The sequence below is a fragment of the Notolabrus celidotus genome, chromosome 9, assembly GCF_009762535.1.
Source record: "Notolabrus celidotus isolate fNotCel1 chromosome 9, fNotCel1.pri, whole genome shotgun sequence".
Taxonomy (NCBI): Eukaryota; Metazoa; Chordata; class Actinopteri; order Labriformes; family Labridae; genus Notolabrus; species Notolabrus celidotus.
In genome coordinates, this window is record NC_048280.1 from 14,030,369 (window position 1) to 14,054,963 (window position 24,595).

Genomic DNA, 24,595 nt, shown 5'->3' on the forward strand with positions numbered 1-24,595 from the left:
CACCAGGATCTGTTCTGCTGTGGACTGTTCTAACATGAAGGATCTCTGACATTTTATTGATTAGTTAAATGCAGCTTTTGGTTAGCGAAGGGGCTGTGACATCAATCCTGTTGCTCCACCAGCCAGGTCACTTCTGTGCTTGCCTTGGCTTGATCAGCACAATGTTTCAGCATCCGTGTAGGTGGTATTTTGGCTTCACATCTCACAATGGGAGGAGCATGAAAGTGCAGTGTTGGTTTTTATATACAGTCAATGATCAAAAGATGGTAGTTAAAAGTGATTTGAATACCTCATGACAAAAAACCTGGACAAGATGGCTGAGATGCTGCATATACATTTATTGTGTAACTTGCTGAAAGCAGATCGATTACACATACAACACCTGCAAAAGGCTCTGCTGGTTAAGAGGACAATATCATATCATAAAAGATCAACAATTTTTGGCCTTGAAAAACAACAATCAACTGAGAAGGACAGTGGCTCCAGGGGTCAAGAGGTTACAAAAAAAACTATTGAGAAAAGAAAAAAAAAGAAAAAATGGAGGGAGGCCACTTAAATTAATGAGGCCAATGCAAAACTGATATATGATGGTTGACTCTCCAACACTTGCGGCTGCTATGCAGCCGATCCAACTCTGATATGCAGAATATTTCTAGTTTTATGAGCCTGGATGACACACTGTGGAGAATAACAGCGCACACATTACTCATGCTGCCTCATCCACCGCTGTCAGATAAGGTGGAGGGGGGATCTGAGGGCTGTGAGCAGACAAATAAATAACTCATGGACAGAACTATAAAGCAGAGCCACTGAATTAAAAAAATAACCAGGGTGTAAATGCTGTAGTTTAGTCAAGAATTTAACCGTTTCCCCCAAACCAGCTGACAGACATATCTGGCTGAACTCTCTTTGTTTGATAAAAAGTAGCAACCAGAGAAAATTCCAGCTCCGAAAATTACTTCCAGACATTAAAGAGCGACAAATTCAAGCCTGGATTTCAAACATAACCAAGACGCTGGAGGGGAAAAGGCATCATTATAAAACACTGTAGCCCCTTTAAATGCACTTTTCAATAATTAAATGCCAAAATTATTAATGGGAATAAGGTTAAGAGTGTAGAGTTAAAGCATAACTATTTCACTCTGTCTGTATTTTCATATGACTTCATAAAAGACTTTACCTACCTGCTCCATCTATCCATAAATCTTAGAGCAAACATTAAATACTCCATTACAGTACATCATTCTATCAATCTGGTAGTGTAAAATACATCCTATACACATAAACTCTGTAGAACAAAAGCTTATTCATATCAAAGGTTCCTCATTTTGTGATTATTGTGCTGAATAAAGAACATAATGCTGTTTTATGACAACATTTAGACTTGATTTAGTCCAAAATAAAAGACATCTGAATACTATTTGGAACAGAGTACTGTAGGGTGTGGGTAAAAGTGCTTGCTCTAAAGTGTCTGCAACATTTAAAAGCTCATAATAAAAGAAGCAAACTTTTACTCTACATTAAGGATGAGCTCATTGTGAACTAACAGAATATTTGCAGACACAATGTAGTAAACACCATTACAGTAAGCGTAAACAAAAAATAAAATAAAAAATGAAACAAAATAAAAGCACCCCAAAATAGATTTCCCTCTCTCTTACCTCAGAGGAAAACACCTTTTCCTCAAACTTTTTCTCAATACTCTAATTGCATTGCATATTACAGTTTGTACATATCCACAATTACCATGACACAACCGAAACAGAACCTTGACTGTGCTTTGTCCAATATCTGATCTTCCTTCATTGTACATGAAACATTATACAGAGAGCACTTCTGGGGATCTTTGGATCAGTGTTAACACGGTAAAACGTTTGAGAATAGTGACCATGTTGCAGCTTGAAATGCTACTGATGGCTGAACAAATAACTGAACCAAATCATATCATCCAGTTTCTCCACTTCTCATCCAATATGCAGTTTTTCTCACACACATTTATACCTGCACTCTCTTGGATGACCTCTTCCCACCACAGAAAGGCTAAAATGCAGGAAAAATACATGTACCGAGCAGCAATACATTGTGATTAGTAACATTAGTGACATAAAAATATAACTGTCATTTACAGCACTATTTATATATTAAGACATTTTGCAACAGCATTGACTTGCTGGTATCATCAGCACTAGGCAGCAACAACAGAACACTGAGCTCTTTTAGAGTACAGAAAGAGAAATGGCACATATTTATCATATTCACATTGTATAGAATTGTCATGTTATGGCTCTTGCTGTGTCTCTCTTCACTGTGAGATTGTCTGATACAAAAAACGAAAGCGTTCTCTGTCTGAGTCATTATCATGCTTCTTCTCAAGGATGATTTCAAAAGAACACAATCCAAAGGTGGGATGTGTTCTCTTTTCACCTTGAGGATGTTGTGTTTATATTGAGATGGCCCTACTTGAAGGCTACACTGATGCTATACCATAACAGTGCGTCAAACCCATTCATTGAATTGTTGAAATGAAAATGCATTGTGTTTCACAACAAAACCTCTGTAGGCCTAAAGTTAGATAGCTTATTGTTTGCAGTATGCCATGCTGCTGTGTTCGCCACAGGCATACTGTCAAAGTATTTATGATTGAATTCATAGGATGTAAAACACATGAGGAGACAAAAGCTTTTACAAAAGGTCTCCTCTTCACTTTTCTCACCCACACAGGCTGGTATAAAAAGCTTCCACTGACGATGAACCTAAGCTAAGATTACACTACAAGCTAGTGTTGCTAAGCTAGAGATAAAGCAGCTTATTATACCTAAATAATGTCTTTATTATATTAGTTATTTTAAGAAAAGTTTGGGGGCAAATACTTGAAATAGAAATGCACATTTGTGGTTGTAGTTGTTGCAGAACTTGCAACTCAAAGCTTTTCAGAACTTTCCCTGATCAGCACTTTTGGTTTGAAAGTCGCGGCCAGTTTTATGAGCATGATTGGAAATGTGTAAATTACAGTTTTAATGGTCTCGGAACATTTTCACCCTTGTAACTATTTCCTCGGACTTGCCCCACGCTTTTATGACTCTGTCAGGAAGGCTAAATTAAATCTGACATAAGGCAGATATTTGAATGTGGCAAGTAAGCGTGCATGCACACATCTTAGTGTTAGTGCATGTGCAGGTTATTGTGGCGAATCAATGCACAGAGAGGTTTAGCACTGTATCATCTATAGCTATTAATAAATATACAAATCTAAGCTTTGTTAGCATTCTTGAGCCAATACATGGTGATCCAGTAACATGTTCACAGGCACGGTTTGTTAACAGGGCGCACTTTACAGATATATTTCAAGCTAATCGCCTACGTTCACAGTCTTTCAATTTGTTCCAGTCACTTTCCCTGCAATAACAATCAAACATGAAGAGAGTATAACTCAGTGAGTAGAAAGTTAGCTTCTTAAGTATTCTGTTCAAAGGACAGATTATGAATGAGTGCTGTTTTTTTAAAGGTGAGACTTGTCTGCTGTCACAAGGTGAAATATGCTTTCTGCTGGCTGGGCGTTTCCCTGCGATTCTGCTGAATAGCTATATAATTGTACCCTTGAGCAAGGCACTTAGTGTACTATAGCACAGTTTGTACTGAGTGGCTCATAGCTCTGAGTGAATCTGAGTAACTAGTTCCTCTTACAGCTGATCAGCACTGTAACATGTTCTTGGTGTGGATGTCAGAATAAAATGTAGAACAATTAACCAGGTGTAAAGAAAATTCATAATGAGTCTGTAATATTTAATGCATCCTAGGAATGTTGGAATTTCCCTTTATCAGTGACATTTACTCCACTTACAGTAAGTGATTTCCTTTATTTCTCACAATTCCTTCCAATGACTCCCAAAAGAAAGGAAATACATAATAATGGTTGTATATGTATGTACTCTTTTGAATTTGTTGATACTTTTTCATCCCAATAACTCATGTCTCCCTGTGCGTGTGCATGTGCAGTGTGTTTTCAAACTCTATTGTTGCTGTAGAGACAGACATAGTCCTGACATCATCTAATCTATCTGGCCAATTTCTCATGAAAAATATCAACAACATACCCTTCAACAAAATAAAGCTAGGAATGCAAGTGAAACTGCATAGTTGTGTTTCAACTGGATTTTAGGGTGGATCAGTCCTTAAGCTAATGCCTCTCTGTATAAAAATATATCTCTAATGAAGGACTAATAGGATTTGGAGGAAAACATCTCTTGGAGCAATGACTTTGTCTTGGCGGGGCATGAAAACATGACTAGAATGTGCTTGTCTTCTCCCAATAAATCACTCACTGACGTCTCTCAGCTGGATTAAGACTTCAACATACCATTGCTTTAATCTAACATAATTAGCCACACGAAATGCAAACCGAGGCAGTTTGGCAGTGTGCTGCTAATATATTTTGACTCGATCACAGTCACAGCCTTTTCTTTGCGTGCATGGACGTCAACAAACAAGACTGGCTGCACATTTGGTTTGTGATGTTTACTTTTTTTCCACCTCTGCATCCAATTAACTGATGTAGCAGAGGTAAATTAGTCAAGAATACAGCTTGTTATATCTCCCTTTCAGCACACTCTGAAAACAAAACACCTGTACACTCTTCACATCCTGTGTGCTGAGAGTTTTTTTTTTTATCAAGCAGGGATCAGGTAGAAACAGGCTTTTGTGAATGCAGGGGACTTCCTGGTCGAACAAGCAAACACCTTAAAGGCTACAATTGTCCGTTTCAGTTCATGGTGTGAGGTTCCCCAGCAAATCTGGGGTGATGTACCCAACAGGCATAGCAGGTAGAGCCTTTAAGGGGTGCTGTGTTAGGGAGGGAGGGGTAGACTGACGTGGAGGAGGAGGGTTTAGTAGCAGACTGTGCTGACTGTCCACCTCCTGAACCACTGTGTAGTCTGCAACAGGGGCAAAGAACGGACATTGTGGAGAGTCAGGAAGGATGTAAGGGGACTGATTTCCCTCTGCTGTGGCTGCAGGTTTGGTCGCCACTGGCTGAGGGTGTATGGTTTGATACTCCTCACCCAGCATCGGAGAGCTGGGGGGAGTGCTGATCTGCAGGGCACTGCTCTTTGTGGTGTAGCCGCTCCCTTCAGGATCCACTACCAGCAGCTGAAACTGCAGCTCCTTCTTCTTTCGCTCCTCAGAGTCCTCGCTCCCTTTCTGCTCTCTTCCCTTCTTTTGTGCCTCCTCCTCTGTGGCCGAGACGCTCTCCTGGATTCGAAGCTGCTGGCCAGGAGACAGAACCACCCCTCCAGATGGCATCACGTTGCTGACCTGGGCGTAGAAGTCTGTGTTGATCCAAGTCTGAGGCCCTCCAGTCTGGGTTTGAACTAGGGGTCTATCATCTCTCTCTAGAGCTGGGATTCTGTCCACACCATCACATGAGGTTTCCCTGCTCTCGGGTTGGCCAGGCAGCAGGGTGGTCGTCAGCATTAGGGCGTCATGGTCGGGCAGATCTGGGTCGTAACAGCTGGCCCGGCCTGAGTCATCATCAGGTAAACTGCAGAGAAGGGAAACAAGTAGAAGCGGAGGAGAAAAGAACATTATAATTATATCCATAGAGCGCTTCTGGAATTACAAAAAATAAATGGGATTCTACCATCATTTGAAGACACGCTTCTTTATTCCAAGATAATGACAAAAATAAGAAGCAATCTCAAGAAAACAAATGAAATGAACTTGTTAACACAGAAAACAAAGTATGTCGGCTTGGGGCTTCCATAGTTTGGGTGTTTTATGATTGGTGTAATTTGTTGTACTTCACTAAAAGCTACATGTTTTAATCTCACTCCATGTAAAAACCCAACTAGGAGCAACATTTGAGAAATAAAACTGTCATATTATCTATGAAATACAATAAAATTACTTCAATAGCCTTTAAATAAGGATCTTTGTATTACCCCATGGTGTTGGAGCACCCTATGTTCATGTGGTGGCCGATTGGCTGGTGCACCCCCAGGAGTCGTTGGGTGTCTGAGCTTTGGTTGTCCTCCTTCTCTCCAGCATCTGTATCCTCGGCATCCACCTCAATAAACTCCACCCATGGCTCGTCTTGGTAGAAGTCAGGCGCATAGGTTGGCATGCCACCCATCCCTCCACCGCTCAGGATGAAATTCAACTCGTCCAGTTTCCCCTTCTGCATGGAGGCAATGCGTATTTGTTAAGGATGTAATGGTATCGTCAATTTCACGATATTATGAGAAAAAGTGTCTTGATTTTGTCATGGACCTAGGAGAGTATAAAATTAAAGTGTAGTTTTGTTTCAGCTGCAGAGGAGCAGAGCAAAGGGAAGTGGGAACTATAGAAACTATCGTCCAATGCGTTCCCATCATCCTTTTCGCTCTGCTTCCTGCCTCGGACCTACAGCAAAAATGGCGCACACTGGCAGTGAGAATAGAGAGACAATCTTGAAATAGTGGAGGCTCCATTGGCTGTTAAACGTGATGTGTGGAAGCTTTCAGTTTCACTGTGTCAAGAACTGAGAATGAGGAATGGTGAAAAACAATATGTAGTAACTGCCAGATTGTAGTGACCTACTCATTGGGGAATGCAAGTAATGTGAGAAGCCACTCTTCAAAAAAGATTCAAGAAGATGCAAGGAAAAAGATCTGGCTAGGCCAAAAGATCCAAAGGAACTTCTTACATCCCTACTTCCCTGTGCAAGAGCTAAAGAGATCACAAGAAGTATTGTGAATATATAGTCCAACCTACAGATATTTTCTTTGGTTGAAAACAAGATTCAGAAGGTTAGCAAACACGCTGGAGCTAAATTATAAATTCCAATTGCGGCCATACTTCAGACAGGACCACTCTCATCAAAGAGAATTACAGTTTGCATGTAATAAGTTATATTTGATGGTATTGCTCTGTTCTGGGAGTTCCATGCCCTTCCATGTGCTGATGTGGAATGCCAAAGCCTGAGGTGGGGAGAGTACACCTCCCCTCCCTTTCATGTGCATACTTGAAAAGCCAAGGCAGGGAGAGCAGCAGCAAAAACCCCAAAGGTTACAGAAGGAGCTGGGTTGGAGGTGGGTTGCAAAGCAGTTTGCAGAGGAAGCAGGAAGAGAAGGGAGGCTGAAGCAGTTTAAATAAACCGCCCATTTGACATTTGCTGATTGGAAAGATAATCCGATGAGCTGTCAGCTAATATGTGCTGGTGTTAAGATCAGCCGATGAACTGTGGGCTGAGCTTGACTTCGTAGCCTGGTTGAACAAACGCTCTGCTTAATCTTAATCAAACACTATTACCAGCACTCTACATAGAGATAAAGGCGGAAGTTACACAGAGCCTCAAAGAAGCAGACTGCACCTCAAACCATCCACAAAATGTACTCTGGACTTCACGAGATACTCAGAGCTACTGTATGTAAATGCCATTCTTTTTTCAGTCTTTATGTGTGCTTTTTTTAATTTTTGGAAACACTGCAATAAATATTGTACTGTGGATATCATTGTGATATTATAGTATTGTGAGACTTTGATATTGTTATGCTCCTAGTGTTTGTATTAGTGTGTTTTGAAAAAGGTAAACAGAATGTCCTTTCATAACAGAAGTCTTATTTTCATCACAGCTTTGTGAATAATCTCCTCCTATTTCACCTTTGTTTGAGCATGAAAGGGCTGCCTTTTTATAATCAGGACTTATTTTGTTGAGGTCCAGGGGTGAGGTCTGTTTTGTAAAGAGCAAACAGGCTGCCTGTTAAATGCATCCAACATCATCTGACAATAATACACCCACAATACAACCAAGACCATCTCCACATCTTGTTATCCCTCAGTGCTGCTCCTGTCCTTGTTTACCTACATAAAACAACAGGGACTGTTTGCTTTTTACATTATTTATGGGCATTTCTGCCTTGATTAGATTGTTGACATGGATGAAAACAGGGCATGATTGGAGGAGGGACAGTGGGAGATGTGATGTTTATGAGGCCTGAAGTGCCTGAGCTAACTGAGCCATGTGGACGCCCAGCAGTATCTGTTTGTAATCAATATCTCAACAGAAATGTACCAAAAAAACTGTGATTACACAACACATTATACAATAAGATCACTGAACTAACAATGCAATTTTCCATCAGTAGCAGTAGGTTAAATCATTACGGCATAGGACACAGCCACATGCTCTTTTAGGTAGGCTAAATTTATGGAGACCAGCTAAATTAAGCCACATTAAAGGGACAGTGGGGGTCGCGTGTCTTTGGCACCTATATTTTGGGGGTCGCAGGCTGAAAAGTTTGGGAACCCCTGAACTAAACAGCAAAAAACAACACATTAATAGATTAAAGAAAATACAGTTAGTTACAGCTCTAATACTGTAGATGTATTACAGCTGTAGAGCTGTGCCTGATATAATATATTATGGAAAAATAACAAAGAAAATCCCTTTAAAATGTACTGTAATTGCGCATTTGTTAACAAAAACTTTACCTTATATCTGTTATAAAAGGACTTCTTAAGGATTTTGGTTCTACAGTAACACAAATGTAATACCATCCAGCTAAAAAAAGCATGTCCTCTTAGATGCATAAACCGTGTGCTGTTGACACTGTTTTGAATTACCACAATCATGCAGTGTTTTCTGGCATCTTCCGCACTGCAGTTTCTTGTTACATAAACACAGCTATTGCCATACAATGGTAAACAATGTGCAAGCACCATATATGCTCTATATATGTATGTATGTTGGACTGCAGAATGAACTGAATGTCCGCAGAAGCACATCACAGATCAGGCAGAATAACAACACAGACATAAATGTACCTTCAACAGCTCAGGATCAATGCCTTTAATTTTGGGTGCAGGAACTGGTGGCAACAGAATCATCATTAATCTGCAACGACAGGGAGAGAGGATGAGGACGTGATGAAAACTATCTATCCACAGTAGTAAGGATTTGTGTGCATGTGTGTCTTAATTTCAGTGGAGCCACCTTGGGAGCTGTGCTGCCCGATTGGCAGCAGACAGTAAACACTTCATCCTGCTTTATCTTTCATTGATAATGCAGCAGAGGTTGAATATGTTTTAGACAACACTGCTGTGAAACATGCATGATGTGGTGAGATTGTTTGTTCCTACCTGTGCTGCTGTGAGACGATAATGAGCATGATGAGGACAAGGATGCCCACAATCCCAAAAATAAACACTAAAGTGAGTGGGAAAGTGGACTCTGAAAAACAAAACATGAAACAGAAAACAGAAACAATCATCATCATTTTTATCACAATAACAATTTCCCTTCTTATTGTGGGCGGTGCCCCCAGTTCGTCTAAGCTGAGCACAAAAACAGGTAGTACCTCAACAAACAGCTTCACATGATCTTACCCTTGAAGGGATTCTCAGTCACTTGTATGAAGATGGAGTCGCTGAACTCTCCAAACTTAGTGAAGGCCTGCATCCTGCAGCGGATGTGCACTTCGTACTCTTTCCCTATGTGCAGACCATAGATCGTCTGATGGATATGTGGCTGTATTTCCAACTGATATACAGAAACACAAAGGGAAGAGAGTGAGAACAAACAAACGAACGTGTTTTCATTAAATACAAACGTTATCCCAATTTTGAAAATCCAAGCAGAAACATCTCATTCTGAAGCTAAACAACATGTCAAGGGGTTTAGGTTTATTCCTGGCAGCAGTAACTTTGATCTTTCCAAGGGGTTAAGGCTAAGGTTGATGTATTTTTGGCAAATTGGATGTAGGGCATAGCGTTATAATGGAGGACACTAGAACATTCTCCAAGGCTGAGTTTGTAGAACTGGCTGGCCCAGTTGTAATGAATATGTGTCTGTTCAAGGTCCCATGGCCTCTGACCTACAGATCCCTCCCTTTACTTCCTTTAGACAGGCTGTGTTTTCCCAGAGGGCTTTGCTCAGGCTTCCACTGCTTTGTAGCCACACAGTTTGGAGGAGGAGGGGGAAGGAAACATGACACTGTGGCCGTATGACCCACCTATGCTTCACTTTAAAGGGGTGCATGAGTGTTTGCATTTGTTCGAGCTTGTGCTGGTGCACAGAAACAGTCTGTAAAGTTTTGTGGGGTGTGTTTACATGTGTCAGGACATGTTAGTGTTTGTGTGTGCGTACAAGCAAAGGAAGAGACAGAGTTTTAGAGCAAGTATTAGAGAAAGGACTTACTGCTTCCCAGTTTGTGGTATTTTTCTCTCTGTACTTGATCTCGTACTCAATGCGCATCCAGCCTGCCCTGACGTCTGCAGAGGGCGGGGGCTCCCAGTTGACCATGACATCATAACTCACTCCAGAGGGACTCATATTCAGCTGGGTCCAGTTTAGAGACACTGGAGGGTCAGGGCGCACTGTCATAAAATGGAAAAAAGTTAAGTATGAGCCAAATGGAAAAACTGGTATATATTAGTATAAAATAAACATTAAATTAAGAGAAAGAACTTCCTGGTCCTATCTCTATCAGTATAAAGCATGGATCAATCTCTGTGATGTCACCATTTGGTTTCTGAAGAGGCATTATGAGGCCCAATGATGGCGCACGCCATATAGTGATGATGACTCCAAGTACCTTGCTGCTAATCTAGAAAACAGCAAGTAGAGGCCATAGCATACCCCCTGGCATACAACAACAACAACAACAACCACAGGCCTATCTGTCAGTCAAATCACATAATACCTCCCCTTTATATACTCAATATGGATGAGTTGTAATTTGTAAAGGAATCAACGCATGAACAGTTGTGACAGATGAAGAAATAAGGTATAGAGACTAAAACATATTTTTTGTATTTGGCTGGGATCTGTTGGGGCATCTGGGTTTTTACAGCCAACCTCAAGTTAACACCAGAGACTGTATAAAACATGGACATAGTCCCAGTGATGTCACCCATTGGTTTCTGAAGAGGGGTTTAAAGCCAAACAATGGGAGTTGCCCTACTGGAAATACTTACTCAATTGAACTTTAGGTCAACTGAATGTGGAATAAGCAGGCCTTGAGCCTCCTAGCAAACACCTACATGGCACCTGCCAGCAAGACAACTCAGCCACGCCCTAATTCTGCAAATCAATGCAGAACTCTTAATCTTAATATCGTCAAAATAGATATAAATAAAGACCTACACACAGAGTGTACATTAAGTGTTTTTTTTCTCTTTGGCACTGGCTTTTTTTTTTAATCACTGATAGTTTCCACTTGAGCTAAATGTGTGAAGATTGTCTCAATGGTGGAAGTAGTTGTACAGCATTGGGGAAATACAAATTAAAAGGGGTTTCTGGAAGCATGTTTTGCAATGTTGCTGAGCTTAAATAGTCATCACTGGCCTTGGGTTACACAAAGAAGGAAACTATAAATTTAAGGGGGATAAATGAGGGTAATAAATGTTTTCAGTGATATGAAATGTACCCCATTAAAATCTAATTTCAATCACTCTTTTGTACAAGCAGTGCTTTTAAATTCACAGTGGTAAGGGTAGTCACTTAAAACAATAAAGACTGAATTGAATTTTCACAGCCATGTGCTGGAACTACAACAGCACTACCCAGATCAACAGACCTGCTATCAGCAGGCTACAGTCGAGTTCACCAGTGAAGAAGACAACATCCTTGTGTGATCTATAAATGCTAATACAAAGGTTCTTCCATGTCAGAAACATCCGCAAAGACATGGGGTAAAACAGTTCTCTATCTTCATCTTCTCCGGACCCGGACAGATAAAGACTGTCAGACATGAAAACATTGATCGTGTAAACACTCTGTATCTGACACTTGCTGTAATATTGACAAGCATGTGATGTTTGCTGATTCAGCTGATATGCTGCAGCAAGCAACATTTCCTGGAAATATTGTGCGAATACATGTTTTTCAAAGTCAGGTCCAACTGGAATACAATCAAAAATCCCTTATTCATTGACACAATGCTACAATCCAGATTTTATCCACAAATGTTTGCAACGAACCGATATTCTCCACAGTGAAGCAGTCGTCCTCGTTGAAATAGGTTGTGTTATGGCTGCGAAGCTGCATGCAGTAAGGGATCCAGACGGAGGTGTGGTTTATATCAAAGAAGCACTCCCTGTTTGAATGGATGTACTCTGGACACTCTTTCCATTCACTGGTAGGGGAACTGAAGGATAGAACAATGAAGGAAGAAGAAGAGAAAAAAATGACAAATGGTTGTTGAGTAGTGCAAAGATGTGAATAACGATAACTTGAGCTACTCGTAAAGTAGTCGGGTGGATGTCAAACTCACTCTTTCTTAAGGTAGAAGACTTTGAGAGATCCAGGTGAGGACAAGTTGTGGAAGTCACCTGGGTTCCACCAACATCGGAATGTCTCCTGCTCTCTGGATATACACTCTGTGAAATGAGGTTCAAGGGTAGCTGTAAGGCAAAAAAAGAAAGAAAAAAGACGGGAAGGATTAGAGACAAAACAGACTGAAGATTGGATCTGAGTGATTGATCCCATTATTGGTGCAGGTTTAGATTTATCAGTGTAGCAATAACAACAAGATCCAACCTCTGCAAACCCCATACTTTCACCATGATTTATGTTAATGGGGAAAAGAAACACTATTTCACTGTGGATACTAGATACCAGTAAGGTAGTGACAATACCTGGATTTTAAATGGTAAATGGACTTTTACTTATATGTCGCTTTCCTAGTCACTCAGCGCATTTACACTACATGTCACTTTCATCCATTCACACCAGAGACCATCAGTATTAACTAATTCCTTCATACTCACTCACACACCACTGACTGGATCACTGGGAACAATGTGGGGTTCAGTGTCTTGCCTGAGGACACTTTGACATATGACTGAGGGAGCTAGCATCAAACCCCCAACCTTCCGATTGAGAGACGACCCACTCGTCTGATTGTAAACGACATACTCCAGTCTTGACGAATGTATCCTAACACCTGCTAATTCTGTAAAGCAGACCACAACTGAAGAGCAGACTAGGAAATGGACTGCTTGGGACATGAGTCTGACTCTAGAGGATCAATAGAATTCTTAAAAATAAATTACTCCAAATTAAAAGCTAGATTAAAAAGGTAAGTCTTAAGTTTACTTTTAAAAACACCCAGAGAGCTTGCCATTTTAATGTCCAGAGGCAGAGAGTTCCAAAGCTTAGGGGCGTAAAAACAGAAAGCTCTCTGGTCTGTGCATGTGTGAGACAAATGAGGAACATTTAAAAGGGAAGTACCTAAATCAGAGTCCACCTGTAGCTTGAGGGTCAGGGCCAGACTAAGACATAAACAGCATGCTGCTGAAACAAGCTTGTGAAAATTCCACATCACAGATTTTTTTTTTCTTAAATACTTTATTTTTAGGTTTTTTGTTATATAACAAGACAAGAAAACAGACAGACAAACCATAATAAAAAGGCAGGAAAGTAATAGGCACGCACATCATTGGAATGGAAAGCTATCAAAAGACCAAAAAACAAAACAAAAAAACAAACATACAGAAAAAAGAAAATATGCATACATACAAGCCCACACTGTCATTTAACAGTAAGTTGAGATATTGAATCTGTGTCAGACCAAAATGAAGTAAGTAAATAATGGATGACACTCCACTGTCTAAAAGTTCAAGGGTAAAAAATTAAAGATCCAGGTGCAGGGTCCATATGTTCAGTCCAAGGCGTAACAACCCACCATCAGTGCAGTCCAAACAATGCCTTTAATTAATCAGGTAGCAGTTTTTTTACTTTTGATATATTCAATAAAGGGACCCCAAATTTTCCCAAACTTAGTGTGTGAGTTTGAAAGAGTGTATCGTATCTCTTCCAGGAACAAACAGGAAACCATTTCACTCAACCAACAGTTAAAGCAGGGAGGCGTAGTGGACTTCCAATGCGGCTGGATCGCTCTCTTAGCTGTAACCAAACCAAGCTTAAAGGCCTGTTGCAGGGCAGATGGAAGAGTGAGAGAGTAATCGGAGCAGCCCAGGATAATGGTGAGGCAGTAGGGCGGAAGTGATTTGTTATATATGCTACTGTATAGCTGGAAGATGCTTTCCCAAAAATTATTGAGTGCTGGGCAGGACCAAAAAAGATGAGCACAAGTCCCCACATCTGATTTGCATCTGTCACACGTAGCCGAGACAGTGGGGTAGAATCTATGTAATTTGTCTTTAGAGTAGTGCAAGTGATAGACAACCTTAATCCAAGCTTCCTTGATGTGAAGAGAAGGGGTTGCCATAGAGAAAAGGTTGACTCATTTTGTGATCAGCTGTTTTTGCTGTTGGGCATAAATTGCAAATCTGCCATCTATGTACAAGTCTTTAAGAGTGGATAAGCCTTTTTCAGACCATTGCGTGAATGCAGTATCACAGATTTATTTTAAGTTGTGTTTTAGGGCGCACTCATGCTAGGCTAGGGAATCCAAACTGTGCCCAAGCAGGTTTAACCCCAATACCAAGTTTGTTTGGCTAATTTGAGCGCTCAGTACTGTGCTCAAGTATGGTTCACTTCCTTGGTCCTGGCACAGTTGGAAGAGGGTTGCTTCGGTGCAAAATTTGGGCTGATGCAAATATTAAGACACCATCAATTGTGCTGACTCTTTGACTCTTGAAAACTAAGGACGCTACATCCTGATGTAAGGTTTTGTGTGTCATATTACAACATGATGATGTATGGATGAGAGGTAACCGTGCTCAGGCCATACTTGCTCATTCGACTTACATACGTACAATTTGTTATAGCTAACCTGTAGCTTCAAGCTGCAATGAGTAAAACTTACAACCCTCATAAAAGCATTGTAATTTCCTACTGGCGTGAGATGGGGCTAATACACAACCTCCAATTAAAACTAAAACTGCCACCTGTTCACCTGTGACACACCTGTAATTAAGATGAAAACAACTTGTTAAAAGATGGAGTCATGTCACATCAAATGTGAGTCACCACAACTTTCTAATCTTACAATCTCTCCACATGTTGGTTGTCATCTGCCCCACCCTGAGGCCCTGTTCAGCCCTTATTACCGCTCCCTTGGCACCCGGTCACTCCTCATCACCAGTGAATCTCCCGACTGCCATCTCTCTCTCCTCTCAAGGGCCAGATTCTCATTCAGCTGCTAGCCCTGGGGTTTGGTGCAGCCATAAATAAGAGACTGAAGGTGTCATTGATTTCTGCTCTGCTCGCTCTCCTCCAGTGTGGGCAGCAGGAATAAATCACACACAGACCCAGAACATAAACACGCTTCACAACACAACACAGGAAATCAGAGAACGACTGGAGAAATATTCTACAAACACAGCGGGGTAATGTCATACGATCACTTTTTTGGAGAATTGTCATAGACTTGTAAAAATAGAATCACTTCAGAATGATGAAATGCAGCTCATACACAATGTGCATGTGTACAACTATTGCCCACAGATCCAACTTGCTTCCTCAGTCAACAATAACGCGCTTCAGACAACAAACAAGCTGAAAAAACACCTTGAAAAACAAACTAAGGCCAAGCAAAGCCAAGTGTAAATACTGAAGCAGAATGTACACCATTAAGTTGATTACTCTCTATTTGATGCCACTGTTACCTAGTAATTCATCACATTCCTGCGCCACTGTGACTTCTGCTTTAACCCCCACCCCCTCCTCTATACCTTCCCTCCCTTCATCTTCTGCATACTGTCTCGGTTCCCAGAGCTTTTGCTATTTCAACTCAGCCTCCCTGCCCCCATTCAGCAAATTCCAGCTGCCACCATCAAAGAGCTTTCTGCAGACACTGGATGCAAATGGAAGGAAAAAATGCTATATTAAAAGCACAAAACAGCCAAAGATATGCATGCTTCTTGGTCAAAATACAGTATATGCATTATATTTTTCCTGACAGCTTAGCCACATTTTGTTATAAGATTTAATGCTTCATATTCTGTTTTACAAACTACTTATAGCGCTGTGCTACTCCAAACTGCTGCTCCTACTCAATCATTTTTTGATTATTAAGACATGTTTACGCACAAGGGTTGTTCTGTTTCCGATGGAGAGGACTTGAAAAACCCAGTGAGGTTTTAAAGTCAACCTCTCCATAAGGAATGAGGCTCTGCTGGTAAACATTAGAAAGGTCAGCCATGTTTGAAATTCTAATTCTGAGCCCAACTTTCTGCGAGTCAGAGGTGAAAAGCTGTTTAACAACCCCTGGAGTGGCTCACATTCTTACCTGTGTAACGCTCTCTCACTCATTTGCTGACAGCAATATATGTCTTTCCCTACACTTCTTCTGTTATATCATATGGTGTACTATATACCTATAAATTCCTGTAGAAAAACAAGACCCTCTCACCTGTCACCATGCTGTGTTTCTAGATTGTATAGAAAGAAAATGTTCAAGTTGTAACTGGCTAACAAGCCAGAGGGGACATCTTGACAGCAACAAGTTGATTACCTGCCATATGCTGGTAATTTTGTTGCAGGGCGCATACACCCCATTTTCTCCATATATAACCAGTCTAACTGATGATGATTATCCTGCCTGTACCTGCCAGCTTCCATGAAAAGATCAGCAGTTGAGAGGCTTCAGCTGAAAGAAGAAACCTAATTTTGTGGCCATCTGTATCTATCTGTCCGTCTGTCTCCCTGAGCTGTGGTTGCACCTGAATTCATACAGACGAACTAGGAAACCACTTATCTACCTTCATGTCAGCTTTAGCCATTACGGTTTAAAATCTAGTAAAAAGCCTAAATAAAGCACTCGTATCCGGGCCCTTATGCCAGCTGCCAAACAGCACTAAAAAGTGCTGACTAAAAGGAGCTCTATCTATCCTCGTGTTGTAAATTGCCTGGGGGAAATGGGGCTATAACGCCTTTAATTATCACCCTTTCCAGCTCATTTGCAGATTTAAAAGTGAGTGTTCAGGTTAATGATGCTTCAGAGGGAAGCTGAAGTGAAAGACGGGATATAAGGTAGGAAGGAGATAGAAAGAATTGAATGCAGACTGATGGAATCAGTCAGATAAAGTGTACATTATGTCGAATCAGCTGAACTGGAAGCCAGTGTAGGCTTTATGTTGTAAAACAGTCTGGTATTGTGAATAACACTTCAGTCATTACATAACAGGTGAATATTGGATTATTAAGGTTTCAAAATCAAAATCAGATCATAAAATAAGCTGGTCTTTAAATCTAAAGAAATGCACCAACACTACCATAGGCAGGCACTCCCCTTTTTTCCATCCTACAGTTAGAAAACCTTTAGATGTTCCAACACTTGACTTCTGCAACTTGTTACATTTCATATATTACTGTCTGGTATTTCCCGTCTTCAATTAGTGTAGAATGCTGCTGCTGTCGTGCTGTCTGGATGAAGAGAAAAGATTTGACATGTGGTCTGTTTTTCCTTTGCAATGCACTTTGGCACACATTTTATTTATTTTTAATGCAATGCATAACATAATTAACTTGATCATGTATTACTTATCCTGGACTACATGTACAGTTTTTATCTGTTTCTGACTTAGGGTTCCATACTTTAAAAATTACACACAGACATAGAAACACTACAGACTCTGAGTGTCTCTTCATCTTGGTATTAGCACATAATTGATTTGATTGCCTCAGCTCGAAGAGAACATACAAGCGGCTGCTGAACAGTAAAACCTGTTGTCCCTGATCACGTCACTCACATAACTGGTACTCTGCTCTCCACTGACAAAGGTAAACACAATTAGAAGACACTCTGAGTTGAATTGTTGCTGCAGGTCTCAATTTAACCACAACAGAAAGAGTAAAATAAAGCATTTTTAGGATTTAGGATTAATGTATGAGGTTCAAACTTTTGGTATGACTGCTTAACATAAACTTCTGTGTGTCATAGCAACACCCATGCCAGATCATTTTCTGCAGCACAATCAGTGTGTGCATGTGTGCATGTGTGTATGTGTGTGTGTGTGTGTGTGTGTGTGTGTGTGTGTGTGTGTGTGTGTGTGTGTGTCTGTTTCCCAGATGGAGACTTTGGCAGCACACACGAATACCGTGAAGAGAAGAGTAAGAGTGCCTATCAGTCTGCACATGCCAAGTCCTGCAATATGTCCCCGTTCCACAGCTCATACTAACACACTTACATACTTCACACATTTGTATGCACGTCTTTTCTTCTACACACCGATTGACGTTTGTGCAGCAGACGGCACAGTTTGTCTTTTGAAAAATCTAAAGAAACACTGAGCAGATGTAAAGGGAAACAAGGAAAATATAAATGAGACTGTCTGGAAATTTAATAACTTCCTTTTTCATTCTTACGTAATAGGATACTTTTTTTTTGGACATATCAAAGTGAGCTTAATAATACTCTAGGTGAAATGTTAAAGAGGCCGTGGGGCACTGAAACGAGGTCGGAACGTTGAGAAGTTGGCCAGAGGAGAGGGGCAGAAAGGTGAGAGACTGCAATAAGATACAAACAAGGGAATGTAAACAGGTGATATAAATAACTTCTAACACACACCTACTTGCAGTTACACACATACGTCCACAAAATGCATATTGACACATTGACACGCTCAAAACAAAAAGCTGGCAAAGAATATCAAAGCACCATTGTCCCACGCCTCGAATATGTTGGGCCTCTCCTCAGTTAGACAACAATAACCTTTCGCTTTTTTTCTTCTGGGTTAAAGTTTAGGACCACAAAATGATAACTCCAGATACTCATGACTCCCATCAGTTTTCAAAGCTTTGAGGTTTCACACTCACAGTATGGTGTGATCCAGTACGCTTTATCTAGTCTCACAGATTTATCAGCCTGAACTAATGAAGATAATCTCTTTTATTCCATTACTGCCCACAGAACAGGCTTAGTTGTTTCATATTATGTTCAAGTGAGACTACAAAAAGATGAGCAGGGTTTCTGTCTGACAGCACAGACACCCGCACATTTCACCATTTTTGTTCTGACATGCTCCACTCTGTCTCCTTTAGGTCTCCTGCAGGGTGTGAAATGGTTTCACATGTTCGGTTCAGCTGGTGGCTGCTGCTGTTTCAGAAATCAATCAGAGGCAAGTGACACACCAGCTTAATGACCAAGCTTCTACTTATCAAATACTTGCGTTGAGTTCCTATCCAGATTTCCCAAATTGGTATTTAGTTCAACCTTTTCCCAGTGTTCAGTGGAAATATTCAAAAACAATAACTGAGGGACTGGCTGAGCATTTTATGATTTAAGGTTAATAATAATAATAATAATGCATTTTATTTATAGGCGCCTTTCTTGGCACTCAAGGTCACCTTACAACATTAAAAACAAACAGAGTTTAGATAGCAAACAGTTAATAAATCACATTTTAAAAAGTTTTAAGTGAATGGACAGAGGAGTTGTGGTCAGATGGAGTAAGCCAGTTTAAACAGATGGGTTTTGAGTTTGGATTTAAAATGTGGTAGTGAGTCAGTGTTACGGAGGTCAGGTGGGAGAGAGTTCCAGAGCTGGGGAGCAGAGCGGCTGAAGGCTCTGCTCCCCATGGTAGCAAAGCGAGCAGGGGGGACAGTGAGGTGGATGGAGGAGGAGGATCTGAGGGTACGGACGGGTGTGGCAGTATGGAGGAGGTCAGAGAGATATGGAGGGGCGAGGTTGTGTATGGATTTGAAGGTGAGGAGAAGTATTTTGTAGTTGATCCGGTGTGTGATGGGGAGCCAGTGGAGCTGTTGTAGGATGGGTGTGATGTGGTGGATGGAGGCGGTGCGTGTGATGATACGGGCGGCTTAATTTTGAACCAGTTGAAGTTTATGGAGGGTTTTGTGGGGGAGACCAAACAGAAGGGAGTTGCAATAGTCCAAACGGGAGGTGACGAGGCTGTGAACAAGAATGGCAGTGGAGTGGGGAGTGAGTGAAGGACGGAGACGGTTAATATTGCGGAGGTGGAAGTAGGCGGACCGGGTGACGTGGTTGATATGGGAGGTGAAGGAGAGGGTGCTGTCAAGGATGACACCCAGACTCTTAACCTGAGGGGAGGGGAAGAGGGGCGAATTGTCGATGGGAATAGAGAAATTATGGAGTTTGTTTAGTGTAGATTTCGTGCCAATTAGAAGGAGTTCAGTTTTATTGCTGTTTAATTTGAGGAAGTTTGAGGTGAACCAAGATTTTATTTCAAGGAGACAATCAGTTGGTTAGATAAAACGTATGTTATATGATGGTTCTGTTTAGGTTTTTTGGATGATCAATAATAACTACCTTGATCTGTCCTATTAAGAAGGAGTAATGTAAGAATAAAAAGAATATTATAAGAACAAAAAATAGCCTGGCTTCAATCTTGGGACATTAAGGTGTTACAAAAATGAACTGTTACAGGGATTTATCTTTTTTCCTTCATTAAACTGGAATCGAAACAAAAAATTGGAATGTGGAAAACTGGAACCAGAATCACCTGGGGTTTTTCACTCTTTCAGGTGCCATATTGCTGATTTGAGAATCACAAAAAGTTTCCAAAGACAACCCCAAGCTACATCAATTAATAACAAAAATAATCAATTTACAGTATTTAATTATCAACCTTTTCCTGAGGCCTGAATTTTTTCATCAGCCGACCGTGTATTTGGAACAGCATCTCTCTAAGTGATCTCTGCACACAGTCCGATCCACAACAATGTGAGTGACATTAGTTTTACCACCAACATATGGACTTCAGACTTTTGTCCAGTGAGTACACTTGGTTTGGATGAAGACTTTAACAAGACAAAGACATTATTGCATGCACAGGAGGTTTGCAGAAGGAAGAAAGAAACTGAAGAGTTTGAACTGCGCTGTTTTCTGTGTTGTCAATATTTACAATGTTACAATGTCATTTAGCAGACGCTCTTATCCAAAGCGACGTACATAGCTAGAAAGTAAAGAATATTGATATGCATCCATGTTCATTAAATCAGCCAATCATTATCATCAATAGGATAGCAATAGGTTATCATTATTGGTATCATCCCAAAAAGATCCATATAGTGCATCTCTAAATGTATCCTTGTCAACAGAATCTATGTAATATTGTATAACTATAATTGTATTACTGCTAATGTAAGCTTGACTGGGTAAGCTCTTCTTGCAAAGAAGGTTGCAGTTTCACCTTGGAGCTCTGTACCTTTTCTCCTGCTGCACTTGTCTATTACATATACTAGTCACACAACATTGCCTTTTGCATTTGCTACTTCAAAGCTACCCTTTCATTACATGGCATTTTCTCCACCATGCATCCTCCCTCCAACTGTCATCCGTATGCATTTTCAACTTCGTGTTTAGCTTCAGACACCATGTCCCACACAAGGCCCCAGCTCCACCACTGAGAGCAAACGCACCCACTGCTCATCTTTGAGGCAGATGTAACCGTAGATTGTGTGTATAAGCCAGATGGACCAAGGCTCTACACTTTTACTGCTTGTTACCACCTTTGTGGCCAAGAACACAGACTCACTCAAAAAAAATCAATGCAAGAGCCTGAGGCCAGAGCCCTCCTGAGACACACATGGATGCTCCAGGAAAGGTTGAAGGAAAGTAAGGAAAAAAGTGTGTGTGTGTGTGTGTGTGTGTGTGTGTGTGTGTGTGTGTGTGTGTGAGTGTGTGTGTGTGTGTGTGTGTGTGTGTGTGTGTGTGTGTGTGTGTGTGTGTGTGTGTGTGAGGACAGGAGAAGACAAATGACTACCACTGTCTATAATCATCTGGTAAGCCTTTAAATATATAGGAGCATCTCCACAGGCCTTTTCATGGCTTGTTATGTGGCTGGCTCTGCAACAGACATACAATCTTACAGAGAGAATACGCCACAGATTTCCAGAAAGGCTTGATAAGGCCTGACATGGAACAAGAAAACCATTTAAAACATCACCAAACAACACAATGTGTTTTTGGCTACTCACCTCTTCCACAAGATTTACAGCATCCAGAGACTGAAATCCTGTATAGCTTTTGAACTACAAACTTAATTTACACATCAGTTTACTTCCTTGAAATATTAGATATTAGCTCCACAACAAAATTTAATTGCTGTGAAATTCATCTGTACAGAGTTTTAATTTGGGCTGATTATACCCAGGTTCAGGTTCCGAACTGCTTTCCAGCAGTTTGCACCCAGTGTTAGCATCAACCTTGGGCAAAGTATTGACGGCCACAGGTGTTAAACGTGGACCATGCTGTCTATTTTTGGCTAACTCACTTCAGCTGGGTCATTGATGATCTATTTTCAGGGAAAGGTGTTGAGTGTTGGCGGGGGAAACTTAGCTCAGTAATAACATAGCACTAGCTTACACTACAGAGCTATCATTTAGCATTGCGTTCGTAGCGTTGCGAACAAATAGGGGTAGCTCAGCTTATGTGGCGTGTATGCTAACTGCTTACTATGTTACAGATGGAAAAGCATTTTGTAGCTCACCAATGGTTGACCCAGTGAAATAGATTACATACAGACGGCAGAGCTTTTGTTTGCTCCTCCTTTTTCTTCAGACCACTTTAATGAGAAGTTGTGGTTGTGTGTGATATCAGGGAGATGCTAGTGGCCATGATTTCTATCTTGTTTTCTAAGGCTTTGATGATGTCGTATATGCACCTGAGGATGAGTTGTGGCTAAAAAGTCAAATATGGGAGGTTTAAAGTGTATAAAGGAGGTGTCGGGGTTGGTTAATTTAAGAAAGAACCAGGCTGAGTGTGTTTGCTCATGCTATCAGCGGCTGCTTTGTGTTTACAGATGTTTTAACGGTTGTTGAGGACCGTGAGCTAGATTACCCAGAGTGCACAGTGCTAGAGGCCATTTTAATGACTAAAGGAGGTGGGCCAGCCAGATTGATTGATCGTGTGACCTCACCTGGCTTTCTGTGGTTTGTCTGTGAGCTTATCAGTACACCTACACAAATATAGACTATTGCTACAGTCTGTGAACAAACAGAAAGTCACAAAGCTGGAGGGCAAATTCCTCAGAACTCTGTATCATTATTTTAAATAAATTCATACAGTGCAGACACACCTGTTGTTTTTTTAATCGGTTTTATACCAGTACTTCTAATGTAGCACAGTATCTCACATTAGCATTTCTGTGTGAATAATGTTCCATATTATAACTATGATATAACTTACTGCCCCAGTTTTATACGAATCATGTAAATGAGGGAACTATGTTATCCCACATGTTATGTGGACACAGATTCTGGTGCAATCCAAATTAAAGTCCTCAAACCAAACTGCAAAACCATGTGCCACAATCTCTGAAAAAGTAATGACCAAAGCATGGCAATAAAAAAGAAAAATGTAATATCCATCCAAAAACCAAAACAGATTCTTATTTTCTCTTCAGCATACCAAACTGGCTGTTAACCATTACTCCTTTATACAAATGGGATTGCTCATGTTCAGATACCAGATACTTTATGGTCTAACAGACTCTCTAAAAGAAAATAAAAGACGATGATTCCAAGCCAGAGAACTGTGAAACTGAAGATTTTGGCTGATTTGGTCTCACAACTGGCACCAGAGTTACTTTTGGCTTGGGAACACCAAAATGGATTTCAATATGAAACCCTGTGGAGAAAAAAGAACAATATGTTCAGGGGATAAGAAAAAAATTGCAACATTGGTCCACTAAGCTGTTTCGAAAAACTTGACTTAACCAATATTCAATTATTTCAGTTATGGCGCAATTATTATCATTGTGTCAAGAGAGCGGAGGATTGCTAAATGGCCCAAGCTAACCAAAACTAAGTCTCCCAGGACAGCAGAGAAGGAATTGGTCTTTACTTTGAGGAGGAACACAAGTTGAGCTGGCGTTTCATGGTTGTTGATTTTTCCAGCTTTTGCACTAAAGAACAGAAAGAGTGTCTTCTAAGTGCCATTCCTTCTGTGTGGCACATGTAGGGGTTCACTGTCCTGATCGAGGATGCCACAAAGTTATGGCAGGACTTGAAAATAATAAAAATTGGACAAAATGTACCTCAAAGCCACTTTTAATGTGAAAGCAAAATAACATGCATGTCAGCTTTATCGATGCATACATTGTGAAGGTTTAAGTTCAAGGTCCAAAATAATGCAAATACATTCTCAGATTATGTTTTATTATGAAAGGTACAGATTGTAGTAATTAGCGTCATTTAGTAGAGCAGGCTTTGTAGAAAGTGAATATAATATTAATAAGTACGTTTAAATTACCTGAATATAAAAGTCTTTTTTTTCCCCGCTAACTTAGATGAGCCTTTTGCTCATTCAGGAGCAAGTCTCTTTCCACGTATAGGCCGCCATGTTGCACCGCCATATTGCTACAGTAGCTCAGAACAGACAAACTAGTAACAGACTAGAAGCCAAAGAAGAGAGTGGTTGTTGTGTGCAAAGCAATTAGTAGTGAAATTAGTTTTTGATGTTAAAGATGGTAAAGACAAATCGAGGATCATACTTATCATGCATCACAGGGGCTTTCTGTCCTCAAAGGCCATAGTTGCTTCACCAGCAGAGGAGTGAGCAAGGGAGTGTTTCAATCTGGAATCTGATCACTAGATGCAAAATAGTCCTATTTCTACACTCTACATATCATTTGCTGTACATAAGCAGGTATCAAGTATATCTGCAACAATAGAGCCTCAATAGGCTCCAATATGATGCAGCCAAAACACCCTCGAGCATTATCCAGGTAA

The 24,595-nt window shown here is 40.7% G+C and overlaps 1 protein-coding gene across 1 annotated transcript in view; it reads right to left on the bottom strand.

Annotated features, from left to right (window-relative positions):
* Positions 1 to 318: 318 nt before the first annotated feature.
* ghra (growth hormone receptor a) overlaps positions 319 to 24,595 on the bottom strand; it is a 37,832-nt gene continuing 13,555 nt past the window's right edge. The window contains exons 3-10 of the mRNA XM_034692883.1: positions 12,249 to 12,378; positions 11,956 to 12,122; positions 10,172 to 10,350; positions 9,361 to 9,514; positions 9,115 to 9,205; positions 8,800 to 8,869; positions 5,937 to 6,172; positions 319 to 5,536 (exon numbers count right to left, since the gene is read on the bottom strand). Coding sequence (XP_034548774.1) covers positions 4,765 to 5,536; positions 5,937 to 6,172; positions 8,800 to 8,869; positions 9,115 to 9,205; positions 9,361 to 9,514; positions 10,172 to 10,350; positions 11,956 to 12,122; positions 12,249 to 12,378 — 1,799 coding nt within the window. The 3' untranslated portion in view covers positions 319 to 4,764. The remainder of the gene's footprint in view (positions 5,537 to 5,936; positions 6,173 to 8,799; positions 8,870 to 9,114; positions 9,206 to 9,360; positions 9,515 to 10,171; positions 10,351 to 11,955; positions 12,123 to 12,248; positions 12,379 to 24,595) is intronic.